This window comes from Phocoena sinus, chromosome 9 (assembly GCF_008692025.1).
Source record: "Phocoena sinus isolate mPhoSin1 chromosome 9, mPhoSin1.pri, whole genome shotgun sequence".
NCBI lineage: Eukaryota > Metazoa > Chordata > Mammalia > Artiodactyla > Phocoenidae > Phocoena > Phocoena sinus.
This window is the reverse complement of record NC_045771.1, coordinates 18162188-18181449: the sequence shown is the minus strand read 5'-3', so window position 1 is coordinate 18181449 and position 19262 is coordinate 18162188. Positions and strand designations below refer to the sequence as shown.

The 19262-nt window shown below is 39.5% G+C and overlaps 1 protein-coding gene across 7 annotated transcripts in view; it reads left to right on the top strand.

Annotated features, from left to right (window-relative positions):
- Positions 1-19262, top strand: part of CALD1 (caldesmon 1) — a 181401-nt gene that overhangs the window by 134183 nt on the left and 27956 nt on the right. For 4 of the 7 annotated variants that reach the window (XM_032642604.1, XM_032642603.1, XM_032642600.1 and 1 more), the window contains exons 3-5: positions 11175-11321; positions 14814-15774; positions 17072-17149. In XM_032642604.1, coding sequence (XP_032498495.1) covers positions 11175-11321; positions 14814-15774; positions 17072-17149 — 1186 coding nt within the window. The remainder of the gene's footprint in view (positions 1-11174; positions 11322-14813; positions 15775-17071; positions 17150-19262) is intronic. The other 3 variants (XM_032642607.1, XM_032642605.1, XM_032642606.1) reach the window with 2 other exon arrangements.

The window sequence follows — 19262 nt, the reverse complement described above, 5'->3', positions numbered from 1 at the left end:
GAGACTGAAACTAGAAAATCCTCCCTGTGTGTTTCCGTAGGGCCACCGCAATGGAAGGAGCACCCCTCTTACGCTTTGTAAAATGGTTGGTTTACTCTTCCAGTTACTGGAAGCTGTCCTTCTGTATGTGCCAAGCACAACTGGAGCCTCACTAATACCTTTCATGTACTCCAAGCACCGGCCAGACTGGATTGTTTGCTTTCTCATGTCCATATTTCCTGACTCTGCAGCCTTGCTATTGGAGCTCTCTGTATGTGGAAAGATCCTCTTCTGTCCCCCCAGCCCCAATCCTAAAAGATCTAGCTCAGGTACCACTTTCTCCACGAAGCCTTCTCTGATCCCTTAGCTGGAGTCGTCTTCTTCCTCCTCTAAACTTTAGATCACTTTATCAACATCTCATGATATTTACCGCATTCTATCTATTATTATGTTCTTACACCTGTCTTAGCTTCCCTACCAGATTATAAACTCTTTTCAGGGTTTTCACCTTAGTTTCCACCCTCAGTGGCTTGAATAGAGTAAATACTCAATAAATGTGTGTTGGATGAATGCATTAATTCCAGTCACCTAGGTGTCAATTTGCATGTTAGAGTAGCATTACCAACCAGCACCCCAATTCTGTAAGTTAAGAAGCCACATTCATATCTGGTACATCGCCCACCAGCACCTCCTCAGAATCTAGGCTGTTCAGAGCCCATCACTCTGATGTCCCACTTGAATTTAACTGTCCTCCCTTCAAAGTCTAGGTGCTACGCGGATCAGTGGTTTGGTTGTAGAGAGGAATATACATGAGATCAGAAACCTATAAACCAACGCAATGCTGTAACTTTGTAATTTATTTTTAGAAAAAAATATTTTTAGAGTAAAGTCAGTTATCTCCCCTACTGAAGCAGTGCCTCCTGTACTAGGTAACAATTTTAAAGAACTAGTGATTGTATTGGTTTATACTCTATTGTTGGGGTGTCGATCTGCTGTTGCAGGACAGGTACCTCAAGCAATTTAAGTGCTATCTAAGAATGTCTCTAATGCCCATGTTTCTCTCTCTCAGAGCCCCGGCTGTCTGATTCTTCAGCTGTCGGTGATCTAATTCAGTTAACACACACACAAATGTGGGAGCTTAGTTATTTAATATTACTTTATCTATTTAAATGTTCACATTTTCATAGGGGTCTCCTATTAACTTTAACTATGGAGGTCTTTATTTGGTTTGGTTTGGTTTGGTTTGGTCAGGCTGGCTGTTTACCAAATCACAACAAATAGGTATCTGCTTTATTCCTTCCACATGGAGCAGAGGCCCCATCGTAGGTAAGGTTTCTGTTGACTTAGGAAGATGATCCACCAAGTGCAGAGCAGAGTCCTTGAATTCTTTTCATAACAGTAGGGAGGTTGGACCCATTGACAGCCATTGGCTCCCAAGTCCCCTACAAGAATAAATGTTCTTCACATAGGTCCAAAGTTCAGGATTTGGCCTTTCATTTTTCCATTTCCTGTCTCTATTCAAGGTTTGTCTTTCTGCTTGCTACCACTTGTAAACAAAACTCTGCAGTTCTATCTATGAGCCAGCTGGATGTTAGGTAAGGTTGTGTAATACTGCTGGAGTTGGGGAGGTAGTAATCACCCCCAAAGTATGCTTTCTTGTTAGAATAACAGTCCCTTCACTCACCAGAGTTGCTGGAAACAATGCTCCAGTGTCATATCTATCAGTATATTTGAGCTTTCTGTTTCTGAAGGAGAGAGGAAGGACAAAAGCGGGGTGGGGGGGGGGGAATGATGGGAGGCCATGCCACCCCCAAGGGAAATTGAGCCAAAAGAACACTGGGAAAGAGGAAATGAATACTAAATCTTTTTCCAATTAAGAAAAATGAGAGTGGAAGCAGGAAAGCTCCAGAGGGCACTTTTGGGGGAGGAGAAGATCATAAAAGGCCTGTTATGAAAATCCATTACCCATAAATTTCCCTGCATTAAGCACTGCCTGTGTAGAGAGGATGCTGAGAATCCTCTCAGCTGACACAGGACATGTGACTTCAGTTAGCAGTACCCACATGCCATGTACCATTTCCGTCAACATGTCTGAAATACCGCTTTCCCTTACAGGAATTCCTTCTAATTAGTCACAGGTTCATAATCTCCACTTAAGGACATCTTGTTTTTGTTTTCCCAATCACTTTGTTTCTTTTGTCCAGTGTTTAGCAATGTGATAGCAGTACCATAATTCAAAGCCCCACCACATGAAATTATGAACCCTTGTACTGCATCACACAAATATTTCAAATTTGGGGGTAATATTTTAATTTCTAGATCACGCTAAGTATAAGACTCATCTAAAATGAGTTCATTTTTTTACATTTGACGATGGCGATGGAAGTTTCTGTTTCTAGGAGTTTGTCTTTGACTGTGTAAAGAATCTGCTTGTTAATACATCTGTGGTCAGACGCAGTTGCATCCAAGTCGGCCGTTGGACATGTGGAGGTTTACCTGCACCCCGCTCTAAGGCAGTGTTTTTCATCAGCTGTATATCCATGTTCAGACCTACATGCAAGAGAAAGAACTGGCAGAATGCAGCATTGCCAGTCATAGGCACCCAGGTCTGATGAAGTGTTTTATCATGTTTTACTTGAAAATAAATTACCTAAGCCCAAGTTTTATTGTCCACATCTACTATGCACATTAAACCAAGATTGTCCTTTAACAGATACAACAGTCAGAAAACAACCCCAAATCAGATTTTACTTTTGAATGACAACATTTTTAAAAGCCCAAGTTTATTAATGATAATATTTTATTTAAGACTCTTATTAGACAAAGAATCCTAGGTTGGGGATGAAGAAAAGGTAATGTTTATGAAAACATAGGTGGTAATTCGGTTTATCCTGTATCAGCCACATTTTATACCAGTTGAATTTCAAACCAGAGTTAAAAGAGAGGAAAGTTTGGTTACTTTATTTTAATTATCTTACTAGCCACTTAAACATTTCTCTTACTCCTTGTCATTCATTTCAAATCAAAGCTTAACGACTTATCAAGTGAGGAGTAAAATATATCTTCTCCATCATCAATCTTCTCTTTCCATACCTACACTTTCTAAACGTTTATAAATTAAAAACTGAACTGTTTGTATATGACCAAGCTTATCGTTTGAATAGGGTGGGATAGTGGGAGTGGTGCAAATTCGTTCCTGTTTGTGACAGAACAAATAGATTTTAGTTTATCTCAGGAAACTGCCATGAAATTATCCCTCCAAAATCTGTGTTTAGTAGATTTAACAGATGCATTATTCCTTTAAAAAATAAATGTGAAAAAATAGCAATTCAGTAAGAAATAATCCAGATTCTATTCATTTCATTTCTACTGAATATCTATGGCACCAGTTGAATAAAAAGTTAGACATTTATCTCATCCAAACTATAATCTCAAGAAATGTTTGGGAAATCCTGTATCTCATCTGTTATTACAAACTATACCTATTCATATAAACATAGATGAATCTCAAAAGCATAATGTAGGGTGAAAGAAACTAATCACAGAATGCATATAGTATGATTACATAAAGTTCGAGAAGGCAAAACTAAAAAATGAATTGTTTAGGAATGCATCCCTTGGGGGTAAAACTACAAAGAAAAGCAAGAGAACAATTAAAATCCAGGTTAGAGGTTATTTGGAGGCATTTAAAAAGAGATAGGAATGGGGTTGAGGAAGGGCACATAAGGATCTTCAAAGTGCTGGTGCTATTTAAGCTGGGTAGTAGGTACATGGGTGTTTGGTTCATTATTCTTCTTTTAAGTGGTGGTGTACTATACACTCATTCATAGGTACAATATATTTCATGCTAAATGTCTTTTTAATTTAAAATACTGACCCGAAACAGTTAGAATTCATCTTTTTAAAATTTCCTGATACAAATGACTATCTGTATCAATTCAGCAATGAGTCTCTAAGCTTAGGGGTCTGCCTGTCCCAGAGCAGGACCATTCTGAGAACTGTGTTCCCGTAAGCCCTAGCTAGCCACACAACCCTGAGTCAGAATCAGAACTCACCCTACTCCCTGAGTTCCCTCTAACCATACATGATCAATCAGAGCTGATCTGTTTGTTTGACAGGACGTCACAGTCATAATGATACTAAGAACCAGCCTTCTACGAGAGTGTGTGGAGGCAAGGTGAAGAGGTTTTTCTCCCACTGCCTGATGTTGTTTCTTTCTACTCTGCTCCGCGACATGTTTCCCCACCATGGTCTGTGGTTATAGAAACTCATGTGATGTCACCATTATATAAAGCATACTGTAGGTTGCTGGTGATAACTTGTGGTGACAACATATATGAGAACACTGAAGTGTGCAAGCACACAGTGTCTTACTGTTGAGAACCAAAATTTGTGGCTGGTTTGCAAACCTTAGTAATTCTCAAATGTGTGTGTGTACAGGGAGATGGGGTGGGACATACCTCTCTTCCTGGGTAAATTTCTTCAGAGTAATGTATCCCCTTGCATGCTTGCACTCCCATAAAAGGCACACCCCTGACATAGCAATGAATCCTTCAGTGAAATTCAGCATATTTTTACCTTCCCTATCAGGAAAAAAAAAAAAAAAAAAAATATATATATATATATATATATATATATATATATATACACACACATATATTCTAAATGAGGGGGGCTTCCTTTCATTCTATCCTATATTAATTACTAATAGACCGATTGACTATTAGCTATTAATCCATTTCTAAACATATTTTGACCTGAAAATATTTTTATTTTCTTGATTTTTTTTCCTCCACTGTAATTTTTAATGCCTTTCTTTTAAGGAATCCAAGGGAAAAACATTGAGAATTGGACCTTATGTGCATTAAATGAAACCACAACATTTTACAGACACCACATATATATAAACAAAATCATATTTAAGAGCCTGGAATGTATCTATAAACCTCTTTTAACTTCCAAATATACAATAAATCTGCAGAGCAAATATGATTCATTTCAGCAGGTCAGGATTTTCCCTCCTGATCACAGCATTGCCTGAAATTTTACTAAGAGCATTTGAGCAATTCACAGGGCTAATTGGATATGTTTGGAGAATCGCTTGCATTTCATATTATGAAAGAAAGTCACTGGGGTTTTTGGTACATGGAAAACAATACTGAAAGTATGTATGAATCATTTTGCCTCCTAATAGCTGATGACCACATTTTCAACCCACATGATGTTTTAACTCTAAGCTGGATCCCATATTAAGACCCAGGTTAAGACAATGACATTGGCAGAACCAAGAATGATGGAAATCAGAGAAATGTAACTGACTAAGAAGTCCTTTGCAGACGTGAACCCCAGTCAGCCTTCCTCCTGAGTCTGGCCTGCATGGGGAACGTACAGCTGCAGAAAGCTGGGGGCAGGATGGTGTTTGGGATTGAGTGTCACAGTTACAACCTGGAATCTTTTTCAACCAGCACCACCTTCTCTCGGATGACTCCTTGCACGAAAGAAGAGGTACAAGGGTCTGCAGGGAGATGAAAGCAGATCTTAGGGTTCAGCCAAGTGTCTGCTGGCCTATAAGTTACTGTGAATTCACGAATGATGAAGTACTGGTAGGAGTCCTTCTTTCAGGTAGCGAATTTATTTGTTCTGTTGGAATTTTAGGTGCAACATTCTCTTTTTAAAATATAGGAATGTTGCAGAAATAATTAAGGAAAACAGAGAGACTTGGAAACTTTGATCTGAAGGGGGATCTCTATAAATCTTTTGTACATGGGCTTCATTTTAGTGCCTTGAGCCTTTTATTTTCTCCGAGGTTTTCCTCACTTAACCTGTGGGTTTCTGTGTGTGTCTGTGTCTCTGTATGTGTATGTGTGCTTACCAAGCACAAGGAATGTTAAAGGATGCAAAAGAGCTTGAAGGGGACAAGTCAGAGTCTGTTCAGTGGCACTCGTAATCTCTTTCTATATACCAGTGGTTCTCTAGTGGTGAAGTTACTGGAAGAGATTCCTAAATTTATTTTCTGTAGTCTGATAAATAACTGTTTCAGGTATGAAAGACTGCTCTGCAAATATGTATAAATACAGTTGTTTATAAGATACAGATTCCTTTTTTATTCAGTGTTGAGTTTATAGACTTTATAAAACACTTTTAATAAATAACAAAACTATAAGCAACTGTCATGATATTTTAATTTTTCTTGATATTTTAAAGAGATCCACATTCTTTAAATGTTAGTAACCATTGCTGTAAGATATAGAAAATTAAATCTTTTCTTTAGTGCTCTTAAACTTGTAATAAAATCAGCCCCCTCATAAAACTGGTTATTACTTGTTCTATTTTTAAACATGGTTTCCTGATAAGAGATCTTGTCTTGTTAATAAAATGTTATTGCCAGCATTTTTACTTGAAAACTTTAAGGATCATGTACTGGAGTCTCAAATCAGAAAATAGCAAAATAAAAAAAACCAGACAAAATGAAAGGAAATGAGAGTAACATTCTTCACACTATGGAGAACACAGGGTTAAAAAACTCTATACTGTAGATGAAATTACAGTAAGAATTTTGCCAGTGTTGAGCAAGTCTTGAGAAATATTTATTGGAGAAGATGGGGTGAGGGGGACATTGGGGCAAGGTGACAGCTAGTGCCTTGCTCCAGTGTCTTACTGTGGAAGCCTCTGCCACTTCCTCTTTATCTCATCTAGTGTACATTTAGACCCTGGCCCAGCCAAATGTAAAGACGCTGAGTCCTCAGTGGTTTCATTATTTGCCATGTCTGCAATACTTTTATTTATTTGAACTTTCTATCTAAAAGGCACAGCTTGTAACATGATTATAGTGTTACTTGAATACACTGAGGCAGTAGAGGTCTGGTGGTAAAGACTTAAAAAGTCTTTGGTGTGAAAGCCACAACATTCCAAGAGCATTTTCCCATTGCATAGACCTGTTTTTTCTTATAACATAACACCAGGATATTTAGGCAGTGGTTCTGGGAATGGAAGAAAAGCCAGACCTTTCTGCTTTTTTCATACCACTGACACAATCAAATAACATCATGTAATTATTATGGACTTCTGAGATTGTTCAGCACTTATTGATACACACACACGTGTGCGCACACACACACACACACACACACACACACACACACACACAAGATCATCTCTCTCCCGAATGTCTGATGAGCCATTTTGCTGCCAGCAGCACTGGGCTTCCTGCAGTAAGATCAATCATACCTTTCCCCAAGTGTTCTCTAAGAGATGAGCAAAGGCAATTACCCAGAAACAAAGCATAATACTCCAGAGTAAACCTGCTGACACCCAGCCTGGGTGGGAAAGTCGATTGAACATTTTATTTAATAAAAGGTGCTTTACATATCATTTGGGATTACTCATTTTTTAAGTAAAATGCATTTGATTAAAACTCTAATCAACATAGTTTAATCTTTCTCAGATGATTCCGAGGAACTTCGAGTCCTCTGCGCTTCTGAATCATCTGGGAACATCAGTTGTCTTTATAGTGTACAATACAGTAGACTGGTTACTGCCAGCATCTGCTGAAGTTTCACAGAAAGAACAAATGGATTGTTATGCTTTTATTACAACCCAGTGGGTGGTTAGGTATGATTTTTACTAGTCAGCAACACTTCAAATACATTTAAGTCTGGTGTGTGAAAAGTTAGAATGTTAACATTTTGTCTTTAACTGAAGCCTAAAGCAGAGTTGTTGTGCTATCATATGGACATATTAAGGATGTGGTGTTCTCATCTGTCTTTTTGGATAAATTCTTGTTATGGTGAAACTAGCACTCATACGTTGCTGATGTTACATACCTTTCTGGAGGGCAGTTTGTCAATGTGTAACAAGAGCCTTTAAATGAGCATATCTTAAACTAGGGAATTCTAACTTTTGAGAATTTTTCCTAGATAAGTAATTGAACAAGTGGTAAAAGTATATCTATAGTGATGTCCTTTACAGCATTGTTTATAAGAACATAAATTTGGAAAAATCTTAACTGCCCATCAGTAGAAGTCTGGTTAAATAGATTATAGTACATCCCTATACATACATCCACTATGTACATCTGGTCATAGAATACTGTGTTGCTGTTGGAAATTATATTTTGCTAATGTGTTAAAATAGTCATAAATAAGGTAAATTAAAGAAGCTGTTTCTAAAGTAGTATATATAACATTATCCCACTTTGTTAAAAATTAAAATATCTATGCATGCAAAGGAAAAGTTCTGGTAGAATACATTGTTAATCGTGTTCATATCTGAGTAGTGGATTAGGGAACTGACTTTTACTTTCTCTTTTGTACATTTTTTAATGTCTGGTTTAAGAAAATAATAAGTACATGTTACCTTTAGAATCAGAAAAAATTTAACAACTAAGGTTTTTCAATTTTGAAAGAAAAGTAATAAACCTCTGGTAGTAGTATGAAAGGTAGTTGCCGTGGGAGAGGCCTGAAAGCTAAGCAACCGCTGTGTGCTCTGCCCTCTGAGGACTAAAGTAGGGAGGCTCACATTCGAAGAATTTCTACACATATCAAGTCATTTGGCATGGGCACAATTTCACTTACAAAGTCAACTGATATGTTATTGAGCCAGCAGCCGGGCACATTCTGATTCAAAATGCCATGAAAACATTTTGGCTCCTTTTTTGTTTTTAACTATGAAAAACAATTTTAACATGTTTCTTTATTAGTAGCAACTAAAGGTCCTCAAAAATCTAGCTCTGGCAACTGTGTATCCTAGGTAAGAGTCTACCGATGCAAAGTGATGATAAATTTTAAGTAGTATGAAGCAAGAAGAGTTAGCAGAGACAGGGGCAGTGATCTGAATGTGGAAGGCCACGCCTCCAATGAGAAACCTAAGATGAAGGAAGACTGAGCGTGACCTGGCTGAGACAGATGGCATATCTAGGTCGTGTCAGAACTAAAAGCCAACAGCATCCACCATGAAGCACATTGGGTGGGTGGGAGGAGGGAGAGGAGCACCTCTGAGATGTTCAAGTATAGTGGGAAATTAAGGGCTTCAAATGAGATTCCATCTAGGAGCGGGGAGGGTTTTGTTGTTGCCATAGGGTGTCCCATATGGAGCTTTTATGTGTCTTTTGCTTGTCTTGGAAAAGCAAGGCCCCAAGTAATAGCCAGGACCTCATGGCTGATCCAGAGATGTAGAAGGGCAAATTAAGACTTTCTGTTTGATTAGCTTGGGAAGCAGTCATTAAGGACTCATTCTCCCTGCTGTGGTTAAAGCTGTCTACTGAGAAATAAGCCAAAGGAATATGAGGCCAAGAATCTGAAGACTGAAGCCAAACCACTGGGAAGGGCTTTCAACTGCAAACTACAACGTGATTGAATTAGAAAGGAACATTCAAATCATGTCATGCTGTCACCTCAGATTCAACAAGTCTAAAATTGAACCCATCTTTCCTCACAAAGCAGCTCCTCCACTGCACTTTCCTAATAACAGCAGAATACTACACCGTAGTATGCCTTAGCACAATACACCCATGATTTCATTTGATTGTCACCCACTTACAGACAAGGCAGTTTAATGCAGGTTAATCAAAGGGCTGCAAGCTGGGGAGAGGCCAGTTCTAGAAACTCGGTTTTCTGAGTATTAACCTAGTTGTCCTTTAACTGTATCACACTGCCCTTCTCTCCGTGTTTGTGGAAATAAAACAGTCAGCTTTATGGAATTACTAAGTGACAGTTTATTTATTTGGCATTTGAATGTTGCATACTAGCACGTTTTAGCAAGTATGAAGTCAGAGTTTCTTAAGTAGCAAAGAACAAACCAACCATCCTTCAGAACTGTTCATCTTGTTTTTGTAAGGTCAAAAACATTCATAGCATTTGTATTACTGAAGTCAAAAGATAGGTAAAGTAAAGTACTGGATCTAAACATACCTAGTTTGTAAATCCAACATGAGCAAACCATCATCAGTCATATTAGGTTCGTTTTGTTGGTAGAAATTATGTGATTCTGCTGTTTTGTTTTCTTTCATTTGTAAATTATCTTAGCTTAGTCATCATTGATAAGTATGAAACGTGTACGTACCTGGATTTCTATTTGTAGATATGTAAGTAACACTGTGAAAAAGCATGTTAACTCTCCAAGGTAAAAAGCAGTCTGCTGCACAATGCAGCTCCATTGCATCCCGTGTATCCATCAGGCCAGCTTGTCCCTGGGCCAGCCAGCACTGCCATGCCTTCTCAGCACTCTGTATGTCAGTACACAGTCCTCCTTCCAAAACAGCCAGGTTGACCACGCAGGCTATCTCCTCATGAGTCTGAGCATCTGCAGTTCCCCAGCTCTGATTCTTTACTTGGGAATAAATATTAGGGGAAACGTATCTAACTAGTGATATTGATTGTATAATTTCCCTAAATAGTTCTTTGCTTCTGATAAACTAGGAAAACTAAATACCATATATGCATGTGAAACCCTCTGCGCCTCTTCTACTGGCCTTAGCCCTTAGGTTTCTATCTAAATACACACCTGTGGGCTCCCAAGATGTGTCCAGTGTGTGGGTAGTGGGACACTAACACAGTTTTAGAACAAAAGAGACGGCCTTAGAGGGCACTGCACTGACTGTGAAGCCTCCTATCAGTTGTCAATAACACTTTTCTTCAGTGAAAGTGAACAAAAAGGAAAACAATTAAATCCGAGCAAAAAGGATCTCCTGCTCTGGAGTTTCGTTGGCTATTTGGCTTATTAATGCCAAAGTCCTGGTTTGGTAACATAACTTGATTCTTTTCTGACCTTTGTGACAACATATCCACAAATAATTCATACAACATGCTGAATCTTTTCAATAAGCGTTTTCAGTACTTTCAGTTCAGTTCTTTGGATTTCTGCTTCTAAATCTTAACATGCTAGTCATCAGCTGAGTAAAGAAATCTAAATATGCTAACCCACAGTCTCCAAAGGCAGTTGCTTTTGTGTAAACTTTTTAGTTTAAGCTGTTATTTGGTCATTGTAAATTATCCTCTGTAGCTACTGGACTAATGCTTTTCAGATACTTAAAAGTTTAAAAACTAGTCAGATCAGGTCTCTAAACTTAAGGAACAGAACCATCCTTTTAGAACTCTATGGTTCAGTAAGTAGTCAAGCTCAGTGTCGATCCTTCCAAGAAGCTGGTGAAGATGGTGGGCAGTTGGCAAGCTCAAGAAGTTGTCTTTGTGATGTTACAGAATCGCCTACCAGCGGAACGACGATGATGAGGAAGAGGCCGCCCGGGAACGGCGCCGCCGTGCCCGGCAGGAAAGGCTGCGGCAGAAGCAAGAGGAAGAATCCTTGGGACAGGTGACTGACCAAGTGGAGGTCAATACCCAGAACAGGTACTGTCCTCTTCAGAAGGGAGAATTTTTCCAGGTGCTTCTTAGCCTGTCTGATGAAAGGAATGTGTTGGGCAAAGCATCCCCTTCTCAGCCCAATTCAACTCTTTCCGTCTTTCTAGCTTGTTTAATTCTTCTGTGGACGTTTTAGGCAACTAACCAGATTGGACAGTCAATCTGATTTAGACATTAGGACACCAGTACTCCTTTCTCCCCACCCCCCCACATCCCATCCCCTAAACACACCCCAGTTAAAGGATTTTATTTTCTTTTGTAATCTAGTAAATTTTTTATTTACTACAAATCGTGGGTTATATGCTTAAATAAGGAAAACTATTTACCTTCATTCTTTAGGGTATTGTTATCTGTTTTGAACTGAAGATGTATTCGTTTAATAGTCCTCTGTACCTACCAGTAGCAGATAATACTTGAATTTTAGAAGTAGGCATGAATTGCAAATGTCTTATTTTTCCTGATACACACCCTAAACCAGTATCCTTTGATCTCTACAATATTCAACAAGGTGCAGAATCCTGTTTAATTTAATGTAATTATTCAAACAAGCTCATGAGTTTAGTACTACATTTTTTCCTATACCAGTCCTGGTAGAAATCAGGAAAGTCGAGAATACTTAATAAGTTCAACTTTTTCAAAAGGGGCTTTTACAAGTTCACACATACAAGGTCACACAGTGCATTACGCTAATAGTTAGTATATTTCATTTATATGCCCCCAAGGTATAGAAAAGATGAGGAGGGGGAATGGAGAAAAAAAAAATTTTATTTTTAAATTGTGGACTGGTTAAATATAATGCAATCACCATGTAAGACCTTTTGTGTGGCTTTGGTTTTAGATTCTTTCATTTTGTGTGTGTTGGGAGGGCACTGTATTTGATAATCCCCTTCATTCAATCTGTGTAGGAAATTCTGAAGGGAAAGGGTTCTGGCCTCTTTAACGTGAACTTGAGTGGGTACACAGAGGGTTTCTGAAGGCAGTAGTGAACATGCTGGCAGGCAGGATGATTCAATCAGGAAGCTTCTCGGTTAGGTGGAAAAACAGACTTTGTCCCTCCGTAAGTAGCTCCTGATTAGGGAGGGAGTATAGCAAAGAGGTTCTCTGGGGTTCACTACCTAGCTTTGAATCCCAGCTTGACCCTTTCTTCACTAACTGTATTTCTTCAGTCCAATGGAAGTAAAAATCATACCTTTCTTTTAGGAATGTTGTTAAATTTAAATGAGACGATAATACCTGTAAAATGCACAGTGCTTGCGTATAGTAATTTTGACCATTATTAGGAAGATGGTAGCAGAGTCTTACAGATCAGGGCTGCATAGGCGTCACTGCCTTTTCTATTTCTGAGTTGAAGGGGATGGGAAAGAAAGAGTTTAATAATGACATTTTAAGGCCTTTTGTGAATCTGGTTATTAGTGAGTAATCAACAATACCTTAAGAACTTACTAGTGCCTATAGTTTTCTAGCTTTTAAAATCTTGCTTCTACTTGTGTTTCTCTTCTTTTTTCACATTGTACTATTATTAGTTATTTCATGCATTGATTGAGTACAAAATTCCTTTTTTTAGCCACGCATATTCACATCTGATAACATATGATTTACCTCTGACATACTAATTAGCCCCAAGAAGAATAAGTATTCTTCTTGGGGGCTAAACAACTGACTGGTACTCAACTTCTCCTGTTGACTGCTGTCCTGATTTATAAATAGCAAAGAAAGGTTCAGTAGAGTCTGTTGTTTCTTAACTCGAGTTCTTTAAGCCAGCTAGCATTGTGGAATTTGGGGTACCTCTTAAAAATTATTTGAATTCAGTTGATCCAAATGCCTTATGTATATAGATTTCCCCCCTTAAATTCTAAACTATTTGCATTTTCAGAGAAATTTAATCCTTATGTGTCTAATTCATGGAGACAGTGTCTTACAGCAACAGCTGAGGCCAAGAAAGTTTAGAATCTAGCCTTTAGTCTGCCATTTCTTGTTGTTAAATGTGAAATATGTTTTTCCAAAATTAAGTGAACTTGAACTTCAAAAGGGCCAAGGTTGGTATGAACCATGAAATTTGATGGAGTTTCTAAACATTGCAAGACATGTTCTTCCAACTCTGGTCACAGCCCTAGTATCACATGACTGGCTGTTTCCTGCAGTGAAGACCAACACCCCTGGCATGGGCAGTGTCCAGCATCCTGCAATAGTGAGCACCATGGTGGACATGCTACAGTTTGGCTTTTAGAGATTTTTTTCTTTTTTTATAAACATCAAATTTAACTGTCCTTTGGTCTACTGCAGAAAAGAAGGGCAAGAGACCCTTTATTCATGGGAATCTTGACAAAGAATGGAGATGGTATATTTATTAGTTAGGGCAACATCAGCTGCTTTAACGAGTCCCCAGATTTTAGTAGTTTGATGCAGTAACACATACTAGTCCAGCGTGGGTATTTCTGACTGGTAGAACTGGTTCCCTATCTTCTTTCCTCCTGTGACTCTGTCAACTTCAGGGGCTTTGGAGTCCTCTGATCTAGCCAGTAGACAGAGATAGAAAGGGAAGAGAATGTACCGCTGCTTCTTACTTGTCCTGGTCTGGACATCTCACTTCTGCTCACATTTCATTGGAATTATTGGTCATGGGGCCCCACCTAAGTGCGAGGAAGAGGGGAGGGTGGGAAATATAATCCTTGACAGGCAATCACTTCCCTGTGACTAAGGAACGAGGAGCATAAGTTGTGGTGGACAGCTAGATGTCTCCACCGTGGGGGTCACTGGCCTGAGTATAGCATCTCCACACTATAACGTACACTCCCATCCTCTCAAAGTGTTTAGTGTTCCAGCAATCCAGATCAGGAATTCCAGATGACTTGGCAACATGTGGGGACACTACTTGATACAAGAGGAATTCGTTTCTTCAGTTTGGTTCTTGACTTAGTTTGAGTTCCCTGAAAGTCAGATTCTGAAACAAAGATTTGAGCACAGTTTACTTGTAACATGATCCCAGGAAAAAGTGGTAGCAGTGTGGGGAAGTGAGACAGAGAAGGGAAGGCAACCAAATAAAGGTTTCACTACTGAGCAAGGTAATTACCAAGGTAATTTACCAAGCAAATTACCACTGGGGGTATCAGGGGCTTAATTCCACCAGGGAACTCTAAGATCCACTGTGGTGTAGGCACCTCAGCTCTATCTGATACCAAAGGTGAGGGGAGCTTAGGTATTTACACATTAATGCTCATCAATTGTTGCTTGAGGCAAAATGCCCAGGTGGCATTAATACTCAGAGCACTTCTAGTATGCAGAATAGGTTCCCCATGGCCAGACAAAGACCATGGGCAAAGATTTGCATATGCTGCCAGTTGAAAGCCAGGCAGGAATGTACTAATATGGGGTTGTATATGGGGAGATGTATATACCTGCATGTTCCCATGTGGCACAGCACATGAGTCCAGCTGACCGATTAATCAGCAAGCTGCCCTTGCTGTTGTTTCTGTTGTCCAGTGTGCCCGACGAGGAGGTCAAGACGACCACCACAGACACTCAGGTGGAGGCTGACGATGAGGCTGCACTCCTGGAGCGCCTGGCCCGGCGGGAGGAAAGACGCCAGAAACGCCTTCAGGAAGCACTGGAGCGCCAAAAGGATTCTGACCCAACAATAGCAGATGCAAGTTTGTTGCTACCCAGCAGAAGAATGCAGAACAACACAGCAGAAAATGAAATGGCAGAGAAGGAAGAAAAAAGCGAAAGTCGCCGGGAAAGATACAAGATAGAGGAAACAGAAACAGTCACCAAGTCCCACCAGAAGAATGATTGGATGGATGCTGAAGAGAAAAAGGAAGAAGAAAAAGAAAAGGAGGAAGAAGAAGAAGAAGAGAAGCCAAAGCAAGGGAGCATTGAAGAAAATCAGGTAGAGGTGGTGGCAGAAGAGAAAGCAGCGGAAACCCAGGAGGAAACAGTAATGTCATTGAAAAATGGGCAAATTGGTACAGATGAGCCTAAGACAGAAGAGGAGAGGGAAAAAGGCTCACATGAGATTCCCCATAATGAAAAGATGGAACAGGAAGCAAGGGAGAGAGCTGAGGCAGAAAGGGCCAGGTTGGAAGCAGAAGAAAGAGAGAGAATTAAAGTCGAGCAAGAACAAAAAATAGCAGAGGAGAAAGCGAGAAAGGAAGCAGAAGAAAAAGCAGCTGCACAAGAGAGAGAAAGACGGGAGGCAAAGGAGAGGGAAAGGATTAAGGAGGAGGAGAGAAGGGCAGCAGAGGAGAGGCAGAGGGCAAAGGCAGAGGAAGAAGAGAGAGCTAAGATAGAAGAGCAAAAACGTAAGCAACTAGAAGAGAAAAAAAGGGAAATGCAAGAGAAAAAGATAAAGGGGGAAAAGGTAGAGGAGAAAACAGAAGGGAAGTGGGTCAATGAAAAGAAAGTACAAGAAGATAAACTTCAGACAGCTGTCCAAAAGAAACAGGTACAGTAAACATTTTGCACCAAATGTGTGATGCCTGCAACTTACGAGAAATGTAATGCACATCAAATTTGGGACTGAGGCCACATTCCTACAGCCCCACGTGCTTGATCATTTGGCAAGCTGCTCATTTTTTTAGGTCACAGCAATGTGCAAGCATAAAGCAATCAATTGATAGCTAACTATTCCACCAACCAAATTTACTGGTACGACCAGAGAGAAGTGAATTGCTCTGTGCTTCGTTGCTATGAATACCAGAAAAAATGAATTAACCCAAAGATGACAAATGTGGTGGTGCTGCATTGACTGATGATTCTGCACTGCATCTAAACTCATTCCTTTTTAACAACTTATCTCTATCCACAGGTCTACATGAGGCAGGGGGACCATAACTCCTCACTTTATCTGTGTGTTTGGCATTTAATAAAATATGCTAAAAGTTGGGGTGGGAAACTGACACGATGAATCATGGTCAGAAATATCATCTTAAGGAGGCAAAATCACCCCCTTGGAATTAACTGGTAATAAGGGAGGGCAAGGGGGCAGTTTGGACCTTTTATAACAAGTGTCAAAACCCTGATTTGCCATCATGTAGACCTGAGCTTAATGTAAACTTGCAGAAAGCCATTCATCTGGGGTAGCATCAACTTAAAACTGACTGGCAATTAAGAGAACACATTTTGCGTCTTTTACCATCTGGGTGACACAAATTTATGTAGCACAAGGAAGTGTGGAAATAGGGGGTGGGGGAATATTTGTAAGCTAAGAAATATTTTTTTCGTCTGTCTGCAAGGCTGCATTAAGAGCACTATACCTAACCACCACCACCGTACCACCACCATCTACCCCGCAAAAAAAAAAAGAAAAAGAAAAAGAAAAAAGAAATGCTTGTGTATCCACCTTTCCATAGAGAACTCTCTATCGCTAAGTCTGCCTTGCACTGCAGTTGTCTTTCACTCCTGCTTCTTACAAGGGGCTCATAAACACAGCTTCCATTGAGATGATCAGGAACAAGATGCACCAGACCACACACAGGATTTGTCCACACGTACTAGATGCACCACATCACGCTAGATTTCAGTGAGCACGATGGCAGGCTCATGAGGAAAGATTTTGCGGGGAGGAAACTATCCCACGTTGTTGTTTAGAACCACTGGCACGGGGGGAATGTGAGCACTGGGACAGCCAAAGAGAAGTCACTTCACGCCACATGCAGAGTGACCTGAGCACCCTCTCCCTCTTGTAAGCTAGCAAGGGCTTCTTTTAAATGAGTGACCTTACCATTCTTGAAAATAAAAAGGAAGAAGAAAGGGGGGCTAAAATGCAAGCTAAAAGAGGAAAGTCCCAAGAAGACAAGCCTACCTTCAAAAAAGAAGAGGTAAATATCATTGAGAAAGAACCTAGCCATAAAGCAACAGAGAGCAGTGTTCCACAACATTTCAGGTCTGATGAAAATTGTAACCTCTAATCCAGTGTTTTTCAAGCCATGACTCATGATCCATTGAATGGTGAAATCAACTTAAAGCATCCCAAAATTAGCTAAATGTGTCAATCTGCATTTTTAAAATGAAATAGGTAGAAAATATCAGACGGCATCATGGCCAGTAAGTATTTCACTGTGATATAAATTGTCTTTATTTACTGTGGGTCACAGTCAGAAAGCTTGAAAAACACTCCTCTGATCAATCTTACCCACTTTCTACTCTCCCAAGTGCTATTTTGTTTTCCTTGAGCCATCCTACTTTTGTTTCAATCATGAAATATTTCCAACTGGCTTTGATTCATGATTTAACTTTTCAAAGGAAAAATACTCCCACACATCTCAGTAAAAAATTTGATGAACTGAAGATGATATTTGGTTTTCAAAAGAGAAGTTTGGCACAGTGTTCTGCATTGCATTTCTGAGGCACACACAGGAGCTGGTGCCAGGGTGTTTGACTGTAGGTAAGTAAACAAGTCAGTGGACCAGAGCTGCAGAGAGAATGTCATTATGCCCCCGACATAATTAAAATGCTACATCAGAAAGCCTGACCTTGTTTTAACCATCATGCTTATGTCAGTTCCAAGCAATCCTAAAAACTATGACAGTACTTAACAAGTTCAAAGTACTTAAACATGGTAAAATTGAAGTATCAAAGGTAAAAAGACTTGAATTACTCTGCCTGTGGGGCTGAATTGTAGCTATTGAGCTCCAACTCAAATGGACTCTTGCTGCATTTCTCTGCCCATTATGGCATAGAGTAAGACACAGATTTAACTATTGCTAATCTAGCAAATAGATGAGATTAAGCAGGGGGATGGTTATTTTCTTAAACTTTTTTTCCTAAGATTCATGTAAAAAGTAAGAACTCCTAGTTCTTACTGTTTGCTAACACATACCGTAAACAAAATGTTTATTTTGTTTACGGTATGTGTTCCTCCCTGTTTCTAATAGAACTTATGGTGGCTTGGGAGTGAAAACTGAATGTGAACACTGCCCAGTTAAAAGCAGGAGAAAGAGTAAATACTAATAACTAGAAAATTGAATTTGGCTCTAATGAAGCAGCTAAAGAAATTGTTAAACGTGTTGGGAACCACTGTTCTCATTTTGTAACAGAAGAACACCTACAAATTCATCTCCAAAAAATGAAAATTACCTTGGGACTAAACTCAAACAGAAATATCCCACATGGGTTCATCTCTAAAGCTAGTGTTTTGTGGGGAATATCTTTCAGTCCAGAAGGAAGAGGGCATGAAATCATAACTCAGTGATTAAGTTTATGTGGAGCAGGAGAGGCTGAATAACTGTTTGAATTCATCCTGATTTAACTCAGTTCACCAAGACGTGATTTGTTTTTAATGACCAAGGCATTCTGTGTTCATGTATTATGTCCGTGAGCTAGAAGGGGCTCATCAGCAGTCATCCAATCATCCTTTTGCCTCTTTTCAGATAAGGCCCCAGTTCAATAATGGCCATGGTATGATGATTTCAGACCTGCCTCTTTCCCTGTTTGCCCTCCAGCACATTCCAGTGTCCCAAAACTTGGCCTCTTTTTGACGCGAGGACAGATTAGCTCCTCAACCCAAGCTTAAAAAAATCTGCTATTCCTGTTTTAACATTGCATACATAAATTACTAGTTGAAGGACTAGATTTTCCCCCTCTCCAGCTATTTGTGTAGTTGCTTCATGTAGATAACTTTAAATCATATTTTACATGATTTAGCCATTTTAAACGCCCTCCTCCATCCCCACCCCGAATCCCACCTTTTTGTGTCCCCCCTCAAAAAAAGTCTTTCCTTTGAATTCAAGGAGCTACGTAGGATAGGTAAACACAAACGTCAGGTGAGCAACATTTGCAGAACTCACTCCAATACCTTTCAAAAAACCTTCTTTCTCCCACTGCAGTTTAACTCTTTGTGGTGATGGATCGCAGGTGACCAGCAACCTTGAAACCTGATTTAGCTTCTTCTCTTCCCCAACTATAAAATGCCTCCTTTTAATTTAAAAAAAA